Source organism: Nicotiana tabacum, chromosome 4, assembly GCF_000715075.1.
Source record: "Nicotiana tabacum cultivar K326 chromosome 4, ASM71507v2, whole genome shotgun sequence".
NCBI classification, from domain to species: domain Eukaryota; kingdom Viridiplantae; phylum Streptophyta; class Magnoliopsida; order Solanales; family Solanaceae; genus Nicotiana; species Nicotiana tabacum.
In genome coordinates, this window is record NC_134083.1 from 7626465 (window position 1) to 7648587 (window position 22123).

General features: G+C 39.2%; 1 protein-coding gene across 1 annotated transcript; it reads left to right on the forward strand.

Moving 5' to 3' along the window:
- The first annotated feature begins 319 nt into the window (after positions 1-319).
- On the forward strand, positions 320-21904 carry LOC107788467 (MMS19 nucleotide excision repair protein homolog). Its single transcript, XM_075251335.1, has 21 exons — positions 320-524; positions 634-696; positions 789-843; positions 1954-2051; positions 2882-3040; positions 3195-3254; positions 4526-4714; positions 5356-5409; positions 6793-6879; positions 6972-7677; positions 8002-8381; positions 8820-8893; positions 16659-16764; positions 16890-17743; positions 19076-19151; positions 19244-19355; positions 19878-19954; positions 20671-20751; positions 20926-21005; positions 21100-21168; positions 21460-21904. Exons 1-20 carry the CDS (start codon positions 447-449, stop codon positions 21131-21133), a joined length of 3423 nt encoding a protein of 1140 aa, XP_075107436.1. The 5' UTR covers positions 320-446; the 3' UTR covers positions 21134-21168; positions 21460-21904.
- Positions 21905-22123: the final 219 nt, after the last annotated feature.

Below are 22123 nucleotides of genomic sequence, written 5' to 3' on the forward strand. Positions count from 1 at the left end.
TCATTTAGTACTCCGTTGGAAATAAGCCTCCTAAAGAAGCTTATCCTTTCGGTATTCCATTATGGATAAATATTATCTCTGGTAGAAGATTATCTATATCTGGTACAGTAGCAGCTTACACAACAGCTTAGAATAGCAGCTTACAAGCAGCTTACACAACAGCTAGTTCATTATGTATATCAGTTTGAAATTGAATAAAAATATCAATCTACCTATGTTCGATTTATTTACTTTATAGTTTTTATTTTATAACATAAATGATCAATGTATATGAATAATAATAATCCTGTACGTATAAAAGTGCGCGTATCTTGGCTTTTTCTACTCCGGCAGTTTACTCCAGCGCTCCGTCTTCAATTACTTTGAGAGATACTAGTATTTCATAAACCCTTGCAGTACCTTAAACCCTCCGATTACCTTTGTCCTAAAATCTTCTCTCTCTTGCTATGGCAGCGACTCCTACAATTGAGTATGTCAATCACATTGAGTCTTACGTTAGCTCTTCTAGCTCTCCGGCACAGCAGGTCCCTTTCTCCTTTCTTTCTTTCTTTCTTTCTTTCTTTCTTTCTTTCTTTCTTTCTCTCAACTTACAATTCACGCGACATTTCTCAATAATTTAATTGCGTTTTGCAGGCGGCAAGCATTGATGCAATTGCTCTTCTTCTGAAAAATGACTTGTTAACTTTAGAAGTCTTGGTATGTTATTATTTTAGATTTTTATTTTGTTCTGAAATTTGTTGAGCTTATTGTTTTGCTTTGCTAAATTTGTGTGGGTTTGATACACATAGGTTAGAGAAATGGAGATGTATTTGACCACTACAGATAATATCATTCGTTCAAGAGGTATCCTTTTCTTTTTGTCTTGATAGTATTTATCTTTTGGTTATTGTTATCTTAAGTTTTACAATTGAAGTATTTGTTGAAGGAAAAAAAAAACAATTGGCTCTTAGAAGTGCAAATGTTGGTTTGGGACATGAGTTGATTTGGCTATTTTAGGATTTTTGCTGGAATATCTGAATTTATGAACCGAAATTGTTCTTTTGAGAAGGGATGATTTATTCATTGACAAAGAATAGTTGTATTTTAATTATAAAAACCATTTTTTTTGGATAAGATAAATGATTTTATTAACGTTTCAATCAATTTAGAGTTCGACATATCAGTTAGTCGCTTTACAGTTCTTGCTGCCTTGTGCCATTGTTCTTTGAATGTGGGGCATTTCCGAGACACCAAAGAGGTAGAAGGGGGATTTCAGAGTGCATTGAGTTTGAACATTTTGATAGTATGACTTAGTTGTTAATCTTTAGACATTATTCTGCATATTTTGATGTCGGTGTTTGGATAGGGATTCTTAAGAGTGCTGCATGTACAATATACTGCTTTTAATATGTCGAGAAAATTTTATTAGAAAGAGCAACTGAGAGAAGATGTACCATCATCTTGCTCAGAAGAGTATATATTGACTAGTGAAGATGAGATACCTGCAAAACCCATAAACCATGCGGACCACTCCGTCAATACGAAAAAGAGTTGGGGTAACTGGTCCCGCGGCACTCATCTCGTGGAGGTGTTGGACCTTAGCATTTGTTCCCATATAATATTGCTGGTCTTATAACTCTTCTATAGAACTTATCTTTCACTTTGGTAGGATGATGACAAAAGCACCAAACAATAACTTTTTCACTTTGTTATAGTTTTTAAAATCATTTTTCCATGTGATTGTTATTTGTCTTTATAGTTATTACACTTGAAATTCATATGTTTTTTTTTTCATTTGCGCCTTTTTCATTAAAGTCCAGTGCTTATTTGCAAAACTATGTTGAAAGCTCCATAAGGTCCAAACACTTTTTCTCCTTTTTGTCTTGGATAATATTAATATTTTCTCCCTAATTTATTTTACCCCTCTTTCTCTCCCTTTGTTTTCTCTATGCTAGATAACCTGTTATCTTCCAGGTATCCTCTTACTTGGAGAACTATTGATGCAATTAATATCGAAGCCCTTGGGTGATACTGCAATAAGCAGCTTAGTAGAATTCTTCACAGAGAGGCTGGTGAGCAAACATTTTAGGATCAGGAATTTGTCATAGAAAGACAAGGTGCTTTGTGCACGTAGCTATTTTGCTTTTTGGAACTCAATGCGGTCAATTAAATTTTTTTTCTTCTGCATACTTTTACATCTCTACGATGCTTGTTTGAGTTACTTTTCATCTTTTATGTTTTTGCCTACTTAGTTGTATTTACCATTGTGTATTGTCTTTCTCAATGCATGCAAAATTTATGACTCCATCTTTCTCCAAATTATCCTTTAGTAGTAAGTTCATGTGTTGCTTTGTAATTGAAGGACACAACTCTCATAGGGAACATGCTTTCAATCATCTGTTGTAGATTTGACTAATTACTAGAAGATAAATCAGCTTGTTGCTCCCATGTAACAATCCTATCAGCTCTAAGTTTTCCTACTTTACTACCATAGAGATTCTTCTGCAGATTGGAAATTGCTTTTTCCCAATGATGTTACAATCTCTTAACAATACTGCTAATACAACTTTCTTATTCCTCTTTACCTTACACTGGAATCGTTAATACTCCCCTGAACTTCAATCTGTGTGCAACATATTAATTGCATAATTTAATGGATCCACATACGAAAAAGTACTCCTACTTGCCCATTTGAAAGTGGATACATTACTGACCTTTTTCTGATCCTTCTTGGTGCTCGTCCTTATCGACTTGAACTTCCAGCAGAATATCTGCTTGTTTTAATCCAGTCCAACAGTTTGTAAAAATTTAATAGCTATATGCACCATGTATCTTTACCTCTGTTCTTTTAATTGGTTATCATCTAAAGTTCTCTGACTAGATGATACTGTACTTATATCAGGCAGACTGGAAAGCGTTGCATGGTGCCCTTGTTGGTTGTTTGGCTCTTCTAAGGAGGAAAAGTGATGCTGGCATGATCAATAAGAGTCAAGCAAAGGCCGTTGCACAGTCTTATCTGCAAAACCTGCAGGTGCAGTTATTGGGACTGCAAGACAGGAAGGTAAAATGATTGCACATGGACAAATAAACTGTTGTTTCTGCATCTGTTGATAGTATCTTTGTCCCAGCGGAGACATCCGATAAAATTGGAATGACACAAAATATCTGTTGATAGTATCTCCAGCTAGTGTGAATTTACTGTCTTATTCTTGCAGCTTTGTCTTCAAATATTGGAATGCCTATTGGATCGTTATCCGGATGCCCTTTTGTCACTGGTAATAGCTTTTAATTCTTTTCAGTTAATTATGTTTCATCTATATGATAATTTTAGCATGGTTTACTGTTTGATAGTATCTTCATTGATTTGTCCTGGGGCAAGCAACAAAACAATATAAGTAACTACTAGCTCTCGGTGTACTTTTTTTTTTTTTTTTTTTCAAAAACCGTGATGTCTGGGCCAGCTAGCGGTCACCTCGTCTAATTCCATGAGATACCTGCTACCTCCCACCAGCACAGGTACCGGGTAATTCTGTCCACCAAGGCTTGGACAGATGGGAATAAATCACGTAGTGTTTTTGCATCCGCTCGGATTTAAACCCGAGACCTCATGGTTCTCATTTCTCAACCCACTTCATTAACCACTAGGCCACACCCTTGGATGCTTGTTATTTTTATTTGGATAAATCGAAAAAGTTCACTAATAACTAATCCAAGATGGGGTTATTTTTACTTGTAACAATAACTAAGCCTCCTAGGAGCTGGACTAGCTATGTAGACAAGTTGGTGTTTCATCTTTACACCAAAATACTAAAGAAACAAAAGAAAATTTTGGCGTTCAATGTCTTATGCATCTTTGTTTCTAGCTCTAGCTACTTTAATTTTATGACACCCTTATAAAGCTAGTTTCTTGAATTCTTGCAATTAGGCCGAGTGGCTTTATGACGGTATAATTTGCAAAGATTACAAATCTTCTTCACTTGAGAGATATGCAGTCATGTAGATATGAGGTGCTAATATGTTATACTCTCTTCCCATTTTATATGACACACTTGCCTTCTTAATCTTGTTCCTAAAAGAATGATATCTTTCTCTTTTTGGAAACTATTTAATGCATTCCCATTTTACCCGTAATGACATGACTTGTTGGGACCCAATTCATATAAAAGTTCATTCTTTTACAAGGAGAGAGAAAATGAAAAGACATCTGAAACCCTCAGCACCACTCATCTAAAAGGATAATTTTGTACTTTGCATATATGGCTTACATATGAAAAGTCTTCTTTAATTTCTTAAATCAGGTGCAGTTAAACTGAAACACCACCTTCACATGGAGTACCAGTGTCACACTTTAACACTTACCAAATACCAATAAAAAAAAATATGTTATACCCGTCTTTTATAGAGGTCTCCGACACCCCATTTGTCATTATTTTGACTACAATATCTAGTTTCTTTTTCAGAAACCTATTACTTCCTTTTCCTATGTATTTGGTTGCGTTTTAGTCCTTTACTTGTTTAATTTTAATCTTGGATTGTGGCTTCCTAGGGTGATGATCTTGTATATGGAATCTGTGAAGCTATTGATGGTGAAAAGGACCCACAATGCTTGATGCTCATATTTCGTGTAGTTGAAGTTCTGGCACAATTATTTCCCGAATCTTCTGGCCCATTGGCGAATTTTGCAGGGGATCTGTTCGATATTTTGGGATGTTACTTTCCTATCCATTTTACCCATGTGAGATCATTGAATCATACTGTCTCTCTGCTCTTTTCTTGTGTTTTTTCTGAATTTAGGAAATATGTATCTGACTATGCTGGCCGCTTCAAGATTTAGTGAAGATATTTTAATAGATTTCCTTGGAAAGCTCTAATCCTTGTTATGAATTGATAATTAAGTAAAAATGTGAAACTGCTATCTCGTCCGACATCAATGAGAAAATGATCTGCAACCATGAAGGGCCGAAGGCAACATATGATATATCATCTCTAACTGAACTGCTTTGAAAGAAACGGAAAGAGAAGTGATGGACTAGCTTTTAACCTCGCTATATATGTTGTGGGACAAGAAAGTATGGGTTGGGTTGATTATGAACTTTAGAATTGCACGACGTCCTATATTGCTTCTATACCTTATTTATTCTCTTCGGGGGTTGGTGATACCATTCAAGAATAATTTTCCTACCCTTCAAGGGGAAGTATAAGCAATGATTTCATGACTAATAGCCTTAGACTTATGAGAAGGTAGCTAATTTATCAGGTTCTAATAAATTACAGTCTTTTTATATTCTTTTGATAAGTAATACTAATTCCAAGTCATTATTGTTCTCTCTCCTTTACTTGACAATTTATTTTTGTCTCGCTCTTTGGAAAATCCAGCCTAAAGGTGATGAAATTGATGTAAAGAGGGAGGAACTCTCAAGGGCCCTAATGGTATGCCAATTTCTTAAAATGCAATTATTATAACCTTTTCTAAAGCTTCTTTTGTAGAGAATATTATGATTTTTATCTTCATGATAAAAGTAACTAACAGGTTAATCCATTTATGGAGCAGAAGGCACATAGGATCCTTCGAGATCCCAAAAGATTGACTGTTCATGATTTTGTGAATCTCGAGAAAACGTAGATATTATATGCTGAGTTGAGTTGCATCACTTTGGTTAACATGTTAATTCTTTATTTATGGTTTGGTTAGAAAAGGCTGGTATTTTTATCTCTAGTCGAGAATAGACGTCTCTTCTTCCAACTTTTCTATAAGAGGTTAGCAGCATTAGAGTTTGCAGCTTAATTCTGGGGAAGGCTCATTCTGGTCCACAACATATGTAACGTATAGTTTTCTGATATGTCTTTATTGCTGAAGGAGCATGTATAAAGATATGCATGTGCAAATGAGTAGCTTTGCTCCACCTAATTAGAAAACAAAAATAAATTCTTACAGATTTACTAAGCAGTTGTACCAATTGGAAAAAGAGGAATTTAACTGAACAATGTATGCATTGTTTGAAGCTTATAACTTTTCTAGACCTTAAAAAAGCTTACTTTCTATGGGTCTTTTTAAAAAAAGTAATGTGACTTGGCATAGGAGAAAGCCATAAAACTCTGATTCAATCTCTATGCTCATTGTGAATTGATTGTAGGTGCTTATGTATTATCTCGCTTCCCTAGGATGCTTCCACGGGAGGTGTTTCTTTAGTGCCTGGATGATAAATATTCTCTTTCTTTCAGCGTAAGAAGTTTGATACTAAAATTATTACTTTATCCCAAAAAAGAAGGAAGCTGGTTTGAAGCTTGAAATGGTCTCCATTAAAAATTTAATATGTTAATGAATTGATCAGCTAAGTCTTAACATTTAGAATTTTGGCATCTTCTTCTGACTGTCCGGATGGACAACCTAGTCCATCAACAGTTGAGGCATTTCATGCCAGCCCTAGACTCTCCAGTTATCGTGGTTGAGAGGATTTTAGTTGGGTTGATTGTTGAAACCCGGATCTTTTAACCTTTAATTGGGTTGATTGTTGAAACCCGAATCTTTTCACCTTTAACCTTTAGATTTTAGGTGTGAAGTTCTTGAATTTGAACAGATGATACATGCTTTCCAAATGTTGAACTTAAGAGCCTATTCCCATACATAAGGAAATCTTATCAACTAATTATGTCGGGGGTGCAATAGTTTGCTCTGGTGTCTTCGTTCAAAGAGGCAATAAAAATAACTTGCTATTCGTTTTCACATTCTTATCGTTTTTCATATTCCTATTATATTCCATATTCCTCTTATTGGTTTTTAATTAGATTCTAACATTCTTTGCTGTCTTCTAGCTGGCGTTTGCTTCCACGCCACTTTTTGAACCCTCAGCCATTCCATTACTTCTTGAAAAACTATCTTCTTCTCTGCCATCAGCAAAGGTTAGTTCCAACTATTTCTATTAGTTTTACCTTATTAGCATTTGGATTGAATGTATTATTTTGCAATATTTTCATTGATTCTTGTGCTACAGGTGGAATCTTTTAAGTACCTTAGCTACTGCACATTGAAATATGGAGGAGATAGAATGGAAAAATACACTGAATCCCTTTGGTCTGCATTAAAAGATGCAATATTTACTTGTCCGCACTCCGTTTTGTCAGTGGATTCCAATACAATAGATGGAATAGGTTTTCATGAGAGTGAAATTATGACGCAGGCCCTTGAACTTCTTCAGGTGCTTGTTCGGCAGCATAATGCGTCATTCTTAAATTTGATTCTGGGTGATGGGGACATAAGCACATTTCTAAAGTCCTTTTCCCAGTTCGACGATTTCAATAGTCTTTCTTCTGAATACAAGCAGAGATTACATGCAGTTGGTCTTATTCTTTCTGTTTGTGTTAAATCTTCTGGGTCTTCCTGCAATAAAGTTTTTGAAAGTTTCTTTCCTCGGTTGGTGGATGCTTTAAGGCTCTCGGTTGAAAATTCCCCCGAGGCTATTCATTCAGCTTTGGATGCAAAATTTAACTTCGGAGCCTTGTATCTTTGTGTTGAACTCCTTGCTGCATGCAGACAGCTGGTAGTCAGCTCCGATAAAGTCGCTTCAGTTCCGGATCTATCGCATGACACTTGGTGCCAGATACTTCATAGTTTCTCCACATCATTATGCAGTGTTTTCTTTTGTCTCATTCGAGCAAGTTGTGCTGAAAGCACTTGGAATGCTTATGTTTATGCAGCAGGTAAATACTTCTCACAAATGAATTTGTTCTGGAACTAAGCTGTCTTCTTTAGTCTTAGTACTATAGGTCATATGGTCTTACTTGTCCTGTCAAGTTTCCCATAGCTCCAATCTGCATTCTCCCCAAAAAGGTTTTATGATGGTAGGCCACGAGCTATTCATAGTTTAAAATAGTTTAAAATAGTCCACGCTTTGTCTTAGGATCACTTGGATCCTGTTAACGTCATAGGGAATGTGAGTGTCTTCTGTGCTCATTGTGTTTTGTAAAGTGTAATTTACTTGCTTTTGACTGAAACATTCTTTTTTTTTTGTGCTCAATTTATAGTTAAAGGTTTGGAGATCTTGGCTACATTTCCTGGAAGCTTTATTTCAGCGTCAAAGTTCATGTATGAGAAAATCCTGCTGACTTTGATGTCAATCATTGAATCTGATTTCAACAAGACGTTTCTATGGAAGGCAGCGTTGAAAGTTTTAGTGGAAATCAGCTTGTTTGTCAATAAGTATGACGAGGATGTGAAGGCAGCTAGCTTTAACAGTATTGTCATGCAAAAGATTGTTTCTCTAATTTCTTCGGGTGACTTAAATATGCTGCCATCACTCAAACTAGAGGCCATTTTTGACATTGGAATGACCAGGAAGAGTTTCATGCTTACTGCTGCAAGCCAATTGGAGAAGACTATATCTGCCAACTTATCTGAGATTTTTGTACGTGTACTATTTGAAACCTCTAGGCCATTATTAATTCACCGCATGCTTCACCTGTTTAATTCTGGGCATTCTGAAGCCACATTACAGGAAATGTCATGTGCATCCTTGTGTTATTCTTAAGTCAAGTTTGTAGTGTCATTCTTCTCGTCTTGTGCTTCCTAGTCTCTTTTTACTTTAATATTGGACTTGTTTAGCTCATATCTAGGTGTATGCTTCCATGAACTCTTACTGCAACTGCCTAAACTAGAGTAGAGCATTGTTCTCTCTCTTTGGCATGTTTAGTACACATCTAGTAGGTGTTTGCTCCCATTAACTCCTGCTGCAAATGACTAAACTAGAAATGGAGGACCCCCCCCCCCCACAACTGTCTGTTTAACTCTCTTTTTCCTTTTCCTAGCTTCTTGACCTTAACAAAACTACTTTCTCTTGTTGCAGGTCCGTGGAAATCTGCAGTTAGCTGAATTGACAGCTGTGCTTTTGGAATGTTATTCCATTAAGGTACTTCCATGGTACGTAGGCGATCTTAATTTATCTTGTTTATTAGATTTCCATTCTATTCCATCTCTGTTCTGGATATTTCTCCCTACTGCATTCTCTATTGTGATGCATCCTCATATGGATGACCAGTAGTCTCTGTTGATTTTTCTTATGTGTGATATTTGATGCAACTCAGTTTTTTGCTGGTTCACTAACTTCTGCTTTGAAAAAGGAAGTCACAGTGTCATTTCCTGCTTATGGTGAAGTAAAAAATGTAATTTTGCTTGCTTTTTTCACTTATGCTCCCACAAACGAGAATATTAAGAATGAACTAAGAAATAAAAGAGGAAAGGATGTCACGTCCCGGACTACCCCTAGACGTGATTGGCACCCAGCTAACACCACCTGCCAGGCGAACCCATTTCTCATACGTTTAACCATTTACACAAACACCGAGGGAAAAATAAATACCGGTCTAAAAGTATTTTTAGTAATTAAAGACAAAATAGTTGTAAACTAATACCTTAGTCAATTGATAGAAATACCAACAATCACTCAAATGATAAAACTCTAGCCCAAATCCCACACTAAGGCCTTGAAACATCTAACAAAGTAACATGAGTTTAACTGACGGGTATGCAAACCCCAAAGAGAAGGAAATAACTAACATAAACTAGATAAAGCTGAAACGAAAGTCTCCACGAACAATGCGACGGCTCACCTCAGCAATAGGATCCACTCGAACAAACTCGTCAGTCACTAGCTCTATCTCCCGTAACGGTATCTGCATAGAGATGCAAGTAAGGAGTGAGTTATACGTATATATAACCCAGTAAGATCCTCGACCTGCCACTTTAAATACCTCTGGAACAAGTGTTAGAAAATACAACACACTACAACAAGAACAATATACTAAACACGATAATTATACCATAACACAATGTATAGGTATTAACAGAGTTAACAACAATTAACTAACAAGAATACACATATCTCAACCTACTACACACTATGGACTTGTCATAACTGCAGTGAAAGAAATTAACCAACACCTCTATAAGACCACAACGGCACCACAATGCCTCAATTATGTAACAGAGCATACACAATGCTCACTGAAGCATATACAATGCCCCAAATATATCAAGAAGCATACACAATGCCCTAATATCATGGCTCTGAACCGTACCAAACTCAACACCATGGCTCACAGCCATATCAAAGTATCAAACTCAACATCATGGCTCACAACCGTATCAAAGTATCAAACTCAACACCATGGCTCACAGCCGTATCAAAGTATCAAACTCAACACCATGGCTCACAGCCGTATCACGCCTATGTGGCATGATGACATGGCGAGTCATCACACTCTCCCCCACCTAATGTTGCGACGACCGCGGCGCAATGTTGTTGCATAAACTTTCGGATCTTATCTTTGAATTGCCATAAATCTTCATATCGTTCCCATGTGGCCTCCTCCGGTGATTGCCCCTTCCAATGGACGAGGAACATAGCAGTGGCTTTTTGCCCTTGTTTTCGCCTGGTAATCCATGATAGCCTCAATCTCCCTATCATGCGATGAGGTGATAGTCATAGGCGCTCGACTTGATTGGCCCCTACTCGGATCATCTTTATCTTCATGATATGGCTTAAGCAAGCTGGTATGGAAGACTGGGTAGATCTTAAGATACGATGGCATGTCAAGCTTGTATGAGATCTTGCCTACCTTGGCGACTATCTTAAATGGCCCCTCATACTTGCGAATCAGATTCTGATGCATGCCCCATAGTGCCTTAAACTATCTTGGGTTAAACTTCGCCATGACCATGTCCCCAATTTTATAGTCCGTGGGACGCCGCTTACGATCTGCAAACTTCTTCATCTTCTTAGCTGCCTTATCCAAGTAGGACTTAGCAGTGTCAAGTTGCTCCTCCCATCCTTTGGCCATATGATAAGCCCCCAAACTCTTTTCCTCGAATGCGGCTGGTAATGAATGTGGAGTTTGTGGCTGTTGGCCTGTGGCTAGCTCAAATGGTGTCCGCCCCGTGGACTCACTCCGCTGCAAGTTATAAGAGAATTGGACGATGTCTAGGAGCCTTGCCCAATCTTTCTGATACGCGCTTACATAATGCCTCAAGTAGCATTCTAGTAAGGCATTGACCCGTTCCGTTTGTCCATCTGTCTGTGGGTGGAAACTAGTGGAAAAGTGCAGTTCCGTGCCAAGTATGTCGAATAATTCTCTCCAAAAATTTTCAGTAAAACGGGGGTCTCGATCACTGATAATATGCCTTGGTAAGCCCCAATACTTCACCACATTCTTAAAGAATAGCTTGGTGGATTCCTTAGCAATGCAACCTGGTGAGGCGGGCATGAAGGTAGCATATTTGGAAAATCTATCCACGACCACCATAATAGTACCATAACCATCGGACTTCGGTAGGCAAGTGATAAAGTCCATAGTCACGCTCTCCCATGGACGCTCTGCAACTGGTAGTGGCTCCAAAAGTCCTCCGGGTTTTTGTTGCTCAACCTTGTCCTGTTGACAGACAAGACAAGTCTGCACATAACACTCTATGTCATCTCGCATGCGTGGCCAATAGTAGACTGACTCAACCAAGGCCCTAGTGCGACGTTGGCCTGGATGACCAGCCCACATTGTGTCATGACTCTCCCTTATGATCCGCCGTCTAATGTCTCCAAACTTAGGCATGTAGACCCGCCGACCTGTGGTAAGCAGTAGACTATCTTCGACCCAAAAACGTCTCGTATTGCCCTGGTTGGCTAACTCGATAAGTTGTTTGGCTGTTGGATCATGCTGCACGCCTTCTTTTATAACCTCACGAATGTCCCATCTTGTTGAAGTGATTGCAGCAAGCTCGGCCTTCCGGCTCAAGGCATCGGCTACAACGTTCCCTTTGCCCGGCTTATACTTCATCGCAAAATCAAATTCGGCCAAGAAATCATGCCACCTAGCATGTTTGGTGTGAGCTTCTTTTGCGTCTGAAAGTAGCTAGTAGCTACATTGTCGGTCTTGACCACGAACCTCGACCCGAGCAAATAATGTCGCCATGTACGAAGGCAATGCACAATGGCGGTCATCTCCTTCTCTTGCACCGTGTAACGCCGCTCCGTCTCATTTAACTTGCGGCTCTCAAATGCTATGGGATGCTTATCCTGCATCAAGACACCTCCAATGGCAAAATCCGAGGCATCGGTATGCACCTCAAATGTCTTGGTAAAGTAAGGTAATGCCAAGACTGGCTCATCTGTTACAGCTGCCTTGAGGTCTTCAAACGCCCTTTGACAATGCTCCGTCCAAACCCATGGCTTGTTCTTCTTTAGCAACTCGGTCAATAGTACAGCCTTTGCTGAGTAGCCACTGATGAACCGACGATAGTAGTTAACAAGGCCAAGGAAGGATCTCAACTCAGTTACCTTTATAGGTGCCTCCCACTCCGTGATAGCACGTACCTTAGCCTCATCCATGCGTAGCTCGCCATTGCTAATAACATGGCCTAAGAAGTGCGCCTTTGATTGTGCAAACTCGCATTTCTCCCTCTTGATGTATAGCTCGTTCTCCCGTAAGACTTGGAAAACCTTCCTTAAGTGCTCCATATGCTCCTCCAAGGTGTTGCTGTAAATGACTATGTCGTCTAGGTAGACTACCACGAATTGTTCAAGGTAGGGATGAAAAATCTTGTTCATGAGGGTGCAAAATGTGGCTGGTGCATTGGTTAAGCCGAGTGGCATCACCAACCACTCAAAGGCTCCATATCTCGTCACACATGTTGTCTTCATCTCATCCCTTTCTGCAATGCGAACCTGGTAGTAGCCCTTGCGAAGATCCACCTTAGTAAAGTACTTGGCTTGCCCAAGTCTATCGAACAAGTCAGCAATGAGCGGGATCGGGTACTTATTCTTTACTGTGACCTTATTAAGTGCTCTGTAGTCTATGTACAAGCGCAGTGATCCATCCTTCTTCTTCTGGAACAATACCGGTGCGCAAAAGGTGCCTTTGATGGGCGAATGTGAACATCATCTAGCAGCTCTACAATTGTTTCCTGAGCTCCTCTAGCTCAGGCGGTGCCATACGATATGGGGTAAATGCGGGTGGCTTAGCCCCTGGCTCCAACTCAATCTTGTGATCCACCTCTCGCCTAGGCGGCAAGTGCTTAGGCAACTCCTCGGGTATGACATCTTTGTTTTCCTTAAGCAACTTCTATATGCAAGGTGGTAGTATCTCTTGAAAACTCTGTCTTCCTCCAGACTTGCGATGGTTGCCACGAACGTCGGCTCCCCCTTCTTGATCCCCTTGACAACCTGCATAGCTGAGAGTTGTGCTTGGCTCTGTCCGTGTGGCATAGACATTGTAGGTACCATGCAAGCTCCTTCTCGCTCCATAACCAAGAGATGTTGGAGGTAGGGGTCGATCAAAGTATGACAATGTCTAAAGAACTCTTGTTCCAATATGATGTCAAAGATATCCATAGCGGTTACGGTAAAGTTTGTCATACCTTTCCAAGTTCCCAATTTGACACCAACTCCATTAGCTACCCCACGAGCATTTTGTACCTCGGCATTCACGGTCTTGACGCGGGAGTTGGTTGGAGCAAGCTTCAATTCTAGTCTCTTTGTGGCAGCCTCAGTCACGAAATTATGAGTTGCTCCAGTATCCACCATTGCACGAGCAGGCTTGTTGGTGATGGTGAGATCCACGTACTGGTTGCCATTCTCGATAGGTTGGATAGATTGCTTTGTGACAGCACCGCATAATCCGATCATACCTAACTGTGCGGTTCCCGAACTCTCTCCTTGCGGCTGCTCTTTCCGTTCACGGACCATGGCGCTAAGGCTCTTTAGGTCGGGGAAATTCCTGAAGCTGTGCGGCCCTCCGCATATGTAATATCCCTTCTTCTCGGCCTGCGCCTTCTTCTCGGCGTAGCCTTGACGGCCACTCAACTTTTTGGAATCTTGAGTCTTGTAGTATTGTTGTTGTATCTCCTTGCCTTTGCCACGGTCTCCCCCACCTTTGACATTGTTAAACTTTGATTCTTTGACTTTCCTTTTGTCGTGCTTGTCATGCCTGAAATCCATCAATGATTCGGCCTCCACTATGGCTTGGTCTATATTTGCGACTTGTCGGCGTTGTAACTCCTGCTTAGCCCAATTTTGCAACCCGTCCATGAAGTGGAACAAGTCATCATTGGTCAGGTTGGGGATTTGAAGCATAAGGGTAGTGAGCTCCTTGACATAGACACGTATGCTCCGTGTTTGCTTCAACTCCCTAAGCTTGCGTCTTGCCTCGTACAAGACATTGTTTGGAAAGAACTGTCGCTTGAACTCGGCTTTGAACTGATCCCACGTGCTAATAGTACATAGACCTTTATCCACATCGGCCATCTTCCTTCTCCACCATAGCATGGCAGTCTCTGAGAGGTACAACACTACAGTGTTGATCATGGCCTCGTCGTCCTTCACTTTGCCGTGCTTGAAGTAGTTCTCCAAGTGCCAAAGGAAGTTTTCCACTTCTTGTGCATCACGAACACCTTTGAACACCGGGGGTTTGGGAGCCTCGATCTTGGCCTCCCTCGTCACCACAACATTGCTGGCTGCCTCGGTCACGCCAGCATTAACATGCTCCTCGAGTGATTCTATCTTTGCCTTCATAGCATCGATAGTACTCAAAGCCTCCATGAGTCTGTACTCTAAGGCAGTGATAGTTTGCCTTAGTTCCATTTCGGTCTGTGTACGTCCCTCCAAGTCATTTCGGATGCTCTCAATCTCTTCAAGAGTGTGCCCCTCAAGAACGCTAAGGGTGCCTTCCACCTTCCCCAAGCGTTGGCCAAAGATCTCCACGGCGTCCATCCCCGCGTTCATCTTCATCACCCACTCTTTACCGAGCGAGACATCCTCGGGCAGGACCTCCACTTCATCCTCGCTCGCCTCAATGGCAGATGGTTCTTGGGATGTAAGCCCTTCGTTTGACACAACCTCGGGTGGCACCTCCTGGCCCTTGTTGGTGGCATTTCTGTTTTTGTTACGGCCGCTCTTGCCAGCAGCATCGTGGATGACGTTGACTTGAGTGTTGGCAGCGTTAATTTCTCCGTCGTTTGCCACTACGTTGTCACGTCCTTAGTTGTTAACTAAGTACACGTGCGACATTTGATAACTCGCTCACGATCTTGTACAACTTGCTCACGTTCTTGCTATGCCAAATCAGCCTTACTACACTCAAGATCGCTAAGAGAATGGAAGAAAGAACACAAGAGAATTGTTAAAGGAAGCTTTGTATTAGAGAGGACTTGAATTGTTTGCTTGATGAATTACAAATGAATGACCCCCTTTATATATTAGTCTCCTAGGGGCTAGTATGTAAATATTTATTGTTACACAAGTCCTTAATATTTACAAGATAAGGACTTTCTCTAGAATTCTCTACAAGCCTAGAAGATTCCAAGGACTTTCCTAGCAAATCCATAGGGATCTAGGGTCTTCCAAAGGAAATGTCCATACTACTCTAAAATCTTCTCACAAATGCAAGCCTTCCTCCTATGTAAGCTTCCACATGGCATTAATATATGCCAAATGGCGCCTATGTGGCATGATGACATGGCGAGTCATCACATTATACCATATAATTCTTTCACTTCATTATTGCCATCATCATTACTACAATAATTGTGTCAATCATTGGCATAAGTATTATGTTTCCTAAATTCAAAATGGTAGAAATCAAAACTGGTGAAATTGTATCACCATAATTCTTTTCCATGGCAGATTTAAAAAAGTAGATTTCAACCCAATATTTCTATTTGCATTATTAATATTACTATACAACCATGGATGCTATTACTATTTCCTTCTTACTTTCTAATCACTACCACATTACTAGTTAATTAATGCCAACAACCAAGGAAAATAGATGTCCTACGTTTTAGTGGAGACTTTGAAAGGAAGGGTTAGGAATTAGTTCCAAATCATTGAAATATTATTATATGGGTACATATAATAACTATCCTCTGCAAAAAAATTCAATTCCATGCATACCATTGTACAAAAATTGATAAAGTACCTGATTTTATAGCCATTTCCTTCCACAAAAATTCCGCTAAGAAGCTTTCCAAAGAGTAGTCAACTCCCACTAATTGTTTCCGCTGTCACAGTGCCCTCTTTGTTCTTCCCTATATTATGGTATCTTCTAATGAAACAAGGAATCAATATTTTCCCTATTTAAATTTGTAAGTCCTAAAACGTGTAGTTGCATGAGATGCAGGTTTTGGGCCCACTCCTTTTATCCCTATTATTATTATTATTATTATTATTATTATTATTATTATTATTATTTAAAATCACTTCCATGCTCACTAGCATGTATAATTATAAATTAGGCCCACTAACTATCTAATAAATTTTAAAACTCATTAATAAGTATGTATAAAATTTTCAACTATTACAAAGGAAGGAAGGGCAAAGAACAAAGGGAAAAAGGGAGATCTAAAAGTATACAGTATTTAGTTGTTCTTTTCTGACCTTTATTTCTGTTGTCACTGTTTCTTGTAGCATGGAAATGGTTAAGTCTCACATCCTAACAAAACAATCTGCTATATGATCCATTTGGCAGGTGGAGTCGGCCTATGTAGGCTGGAAGATGATCGGAATTTTTGGCTAGCAGTTGTATTTAAATGAGTTAAATAACTTAACAGTCCTACTTCATAAAAAAATAACTTAACATTCCCAATATTTTCAATGTTCTTTTACCAAAGCTCTGACCTGTAGTTTTTGGTTGCCTCTCAGGTTCCATTGCAATGGAGGTGCAGAGGAGGTCTCTTTGAATCTTGCAGTTAATATTTTTGCTAAAATGGAAAATATCACATCTTTGAGTCTAGGAGTAAAGGGAAATGTAAGCATAGCATATTTTCTTTTCCTCCTCTTCACATATCTTGTTCTATTTGAAGAAATATTTGATTTCCATCTTATTTTCCCACAAGTACGACTAAAAATGTTAACATACCATACTTACCTCAGGAGTTTCTGGACGCAACAATGGCTGCAATGAAGCAAGCTGTGGCAGGCTGTTCAGTGGAAAGCCAGGAAAAGGTTCTTCGGAAAGCTTTTGATATGATGGCAACATGCTCCTTATTCCTATCCAAGGATTTGATTCTAGGAACCAATCGCTTTAACAAGAAAAGTCAACTTGGTCAGACTTTTGATGGTTTGTCTTGTCGAGACGAATGGATTACTTCACTCTTCGCATCAGTTGTAATTGCGTTGCGTCCTCAAACTCGGATACCAAATATAAGACTGTTATTACAGTTGTTGACAACGACTCTCCTTGAAGGTCATTTACCGTCAGCTCAGGCCCTGGGGTCTTTGGTTAACAAACTTCCTGTAAATATATCAGAAGACTGTAGTCTCGAAGAAGTTATTGATACGTTATTCAAGAATGAGATGTGGTGCAACATTATTATTGGGAAAGAAGGCAATGATGGTGGTGCTGTTAATATGGGTAACCCGAGAATAAGCAGTATGAATAGTCATGCAGTTATTGGATTAGCATGGATAGGGAAAGGTTTGCTTATGCGGGGTCATGAGAAGCTAAAAGATGTGACTATGACTTTCTTGAGTGAGTTAGTTTCAAGTGGACATAATGGAAATTTGCTGCCTTTTAAGGATCAAATGAAAGATGGCGCAGAGCATGAAGTGCTTTGTCTCAGAAAATCAGCTGCGGATGCATTTCATATTCTTATGAGCGACTCTGATGCTTGTTTGAACAGGAATTATCATGCAATCGTTCGCCCACTCTATAAGCAACGGTTTTTCAACATTATGTTGCCTATGTTCTTATCTGCAATAGTAAAATGTGACTCATCCACTACACGGTACGTATCAATATAGTTGATTTCATTTGTTTAATTTTTTGTATTGGAGCAACGTTAAATTTGTTTCCGTGTAACTTATATGTCACGGATTTGAGACGTGGAATCAGCCAATAATGCTTACCCTAGGCTGCCTACGTGGCCGGGATGCTTCATGCACTGGGCTTCCCTTTTTTAAATTTTTTGTATATCCCGTGCTTCATACTCTCATTTTGTATCTGGTTGATAATGGAGACTGTAATCTTCTGGTTTATGGTTTGTTGAAGAAAGTCAAGAAACATTTAGAAGCCTAAGAACGCCAATAGATGTTAAGAAGCTTTTGTGGTCTTTGTATTAAGTTAGTTTATTGAGTAATTTTTATTAGCTTGCTTAAAGAACAACAACAACAACCCAGTATAATCCCACTAGTGGGGTATGGGGAGGGTAGTTTGTTCGCAGACCTTACCTCTACCCTGGGGTAGAGAGGTTGTTTCTGATAGACCCTCGGCTCCCTCCCTCCAATAACTCCCCACCTTGCTCTTGGGGTGACTCGAACTCACAACCTCTTGCTTAAAGAAGTCATTTTTATTTAATTTCAATAATTCTGAAGACTATCAGTGTGAGCCATGAGGTGCTAGTTATGAGTTAATAGCGTATGTTCTTTCTAAAACAAAGTTAATAGTGTATGTTCTGAAGCTGCTCATCAAAGGCGGAAAGGGGTATGTGGCTCTAGCATAATTTGGGGGGGGGGGGGGTACTTTATCGGAAAAAAAGAAAAAGTTGGGGAGGTGGTTTTCTTCTCATTTATGAAATTTCAATACTCATCTGGAAAAAAAAAACGGAATCAATATTCAAGCTTGCCCATCTTGTATGTCCCAGTTTGTTACCTATGTTATGCGCGATCTTCATTTGCCTAAATACTTGTGTTCTACTCGTATATGGGTTGTTTCATGTGCTTTCTGTAGATTCTCTATTTTTTAGGAATACCTCTTGTATGCGGGAGTTATCCCAATTATTAAATTAAATTATACTTTACTTGATATAAAAAAGTATGGGTTGTTTCATGTGGATTTTCGAAGTGCACTAAAGCCTTGTTAAATGTTGAACATATCCACGTCAGAGCACACATGAATCCCCGTAAAATATGTTTTCCAAAGTTTTGTTGCATTCACTAAAATAAAACTAGTAACTTTTTTTTTTGAAGTTCAGTAGCTACATCATTTTCCCTGATTAATAAGATTGAATAAGAGGACTTCTATCTTAAAAGAGCTCACTGTAATGAGTTGAATTAAACTTTTGTAGATCTGATCAAATTTTAAGATGGCTTGCCTTAAGTTAATCCTCCCGTGATTTCAGGTGTTTTCTCTATCAAGCTTTCGCACACCTGATATCAGAAACTCCTCTTGCTGCTATTGTTGGTGATGCCAAAAAGGTGAGTGAGCAGCAATGACCAACTATTTGTACTCATATTGTTGATGGTCAGGTTTAAGGTTAATTGCTTATGATATTCATCTTTGTATGCAGGTCCTTCCTGTAATTTTAGATTGCTTTCTTATGTTAAGCAAGGATGTCTCTCATAAGGAGATAATTTACAGTGTCATAATAGTTCTCTCTGGAATAATAACAGATAAAAATGGTAAGGCCATTTGCTTATCTCTGTGAGAGTTTCTTTTTAGTTCTGAAAAGTTTATCACATCGGCTATCATAATTTGCTTATGGACAATCATCCGCTAAGGATTTGCATATTAATTGTACCTTGCATATTTGCACATGTTCATCTTCAAGGTTGCGTGAAGAAGTTAATAGACATAGGCAATTAGCTTTCAGAAAATTTGCTTGAATAATCTAGAAAGGCTTCATTAGCTGCCAATCTTATACTTACGGAAGTTTTTTTTTTGTGCGCGCTAATGACCAAATATAAGTGGCATATTTGAATATTTCCCGGGAACCTCATAAGAGTTTCCTTTAAGAGATCTGGAGAACCCCTAGTGTAAGCTTTCGAAATTGCGAGCGAAAAGCTCTTTACTAAATCTTAACAAATTAAACCTGTCTTTCTCCAACTTGAGGTTAGTCAGGTTATTGTTTCATGCTTTTATGTTAAATTTGGGATTCAATGGTTTCATCATTCATTTTCCGACTTCTTTTTTTGTTGATGCAGGACAAGAAGCTATTATAGAAAATGCGCCCACAGTTATCTGCCGACTTACTGAGCTCACATCCTATCCCCATATGATGGTAAAAGTTTCTTTCTAGTTTGGGATTTGGTGATGTGGTAAAATAATTTTATTGATGATGGCAGGAAATAACTCTCATATAGCAGTATGCCAAAAAGTAGAGAACCTACAAGGAAGTTTGATTCTCTTCCAATCTTCTGTATAAATATAAAACTCGTGGGTGCACCAAAAAGAAATAAGGAACAAGAGGCTATTCCTCAAATGTACAAAATTACTAGTCCCTGCAAAATATTTCCTATTTCTCTCAGCACAATGCATATTAGTGCTAGTGGAACAACAATTTGCACCCTTCATCTTGTCCTCCATCTTCTAAACGTCCAGCTGAAGCGTGCTTGCATAACAGTGCGTGGTATCACTCATTGTAGTCTAAAACATCTAAAGTTTTCCCACAACAAGTTAGACACTACCTGACAATGTAAAGGAAATGTGTCCGCATCTTTGTCCGGATTTTTGCAGATAAAATACCAACTAATATATGGAATTCTACTCTTTCACAAGTTTTCAGCTCTCAGAATCGCACCACTCGTTGCTAACCAAGTGAAGAAACTCCCCATCGTGGTGACCTAGGAATCAAATAGATAGATGTGGAAAGCCTGATTCCTCTTTTGATCAAGAGCCTGTTATAATAGGACTTTAATGAAAAGAATCCACTACTCTCCTTCACTTCCGACTATAGGCTGAGACCTTTTTAAAATTGAAAATTTCTTAAATTATCAGGTGATTCGAGAGACTGCAATTCAGTGCCTTGCTGCCATGTCAGAGTTGCCGCATGCAAGGATATACCCCATGAGAACACAGGTTGGTGTTTTGTGGTGTGAGCAATCAGAATTTCCACCAACATTTTATCAAAAGATCCTTAAACACTAACTAAATGCCTAACAATGGATGCCGCTTATTTATCAGGAGTGTAAGAGGTTCTTCTTGTCTTTCTCATGAAGCCTGGATTATCATAATGTGTCTTTTCATATGTAGGTGTTGCAAGCATTATCCAAAGCTCTTGATGATACAAAAAGGGTCGTTCGTCAAGAGGCAGTGAAATGTCGGCAAGCTTGGTAAGACATTAAGATCCATTGTATCTTTACTTTAATTATACATATTTACCGAGTTGAACTCATTTACATTTTTTTGGGCCTTTTCAATTCTTAGGGCTTCAATTACATCAAGGAGTTTGCACTTCTGAAAGCACGCAGAAGACTTCCTTGAAAACCCGGTTGGGTGAGATCTTTATCCCTTTTGTCATCGATATTCCTCAACACATCAATGTAAAACTACTGTGCACATATTATTTCATAAATTTTACATGTGGGAAATTAAATAAATCAGAATTGAGATTTTGAGCGTGATCTTCTATACAGTCATTACATATGTAATCTACATCCTCCTACCAATAGTTTGCTGTATGTGCACTACCATGCTGGCACTCTCACCTCTTCACCTCAACAGTCCAGCTTTTGAACAGGTTCCATATTGAGTTTTGCTTACCATGCCTGGCTGTTATGTTGACAGGATCGTATACTACATTCATTGCATCCTTGCAGATGGTACACCCTCTTGCTTCTGCTTGTATAGCAGCTTACTTATAGGACCACAGTCTTGATGTAATAACCGGGGGGGGGGGGGAGGGGTCAGAGTTGTCAATTTATTAATTTATTATGAGGAAGTGGTACTCTGGAGGGGGTGTGGCAGCTGCTGTTCAATCAATCGCAATGTACAATGATCCAACATAGCAAGGAGCAGCAGTCTTATCTCCACCCCAGTGAGAATGATTAACAGGTGATGCATCAATGCTACAATGGCGTCCCACCTGCCTTCAGTTGGATGCAGAGAGATCGAACTGTAAAGTAAAGTTGTACTGACTTCTGTAAAGTTTGGAGCTTGTGGCTAGCGTGAATCTCATACTCATGAACTAAAGATGGTATTGTATCCATTCAATGCAATTTTCCTTCAAAAATTGTCTACTTTGTGGCGTTATCATGCACCTCCATCAGCTTCCCTTTTAAATACAAAGCTCGGGAAACTAACTAATTTCTGCCTGGAATATGGTTTGTGGAATCTCTCATTAGCTTTAATTTCTCCACAAGAGCAATCTGGAGATATTCTGAATGTTGTAAAATGTTGTGCGTCCAAACCTGCACTTATCACCCGTAAGATCTTTCTTCTGCAACCAACC

What these genes read in the sequence shown, in the direction of transcription:
- LOC107788467 (XM_075251335.1), top strand. Translation starts at nt 447, where the DNA reads ATGGCAGCGACTCCTACAATTGAGTATGTCAATCACATTGAGTCTTAC. An exon ending in TAATATCATTCGTTCAAGAG is followed by an intron (nt 844 to 1,953) that starts GTATCCTTTTCT and finishes GTTATCTTCCAG; the next exon opens with GTATCCTCTTACTTGGAGAA. An exon ending in GTGAAATGTCGGCAAGCTTG is followed by an intron (nt 21,006 to 21,099) that starts GTAAGACATTAA and finishes TTCAATTCTTAG; the next exon opens with GGCTTCAATTACATCAAGGA.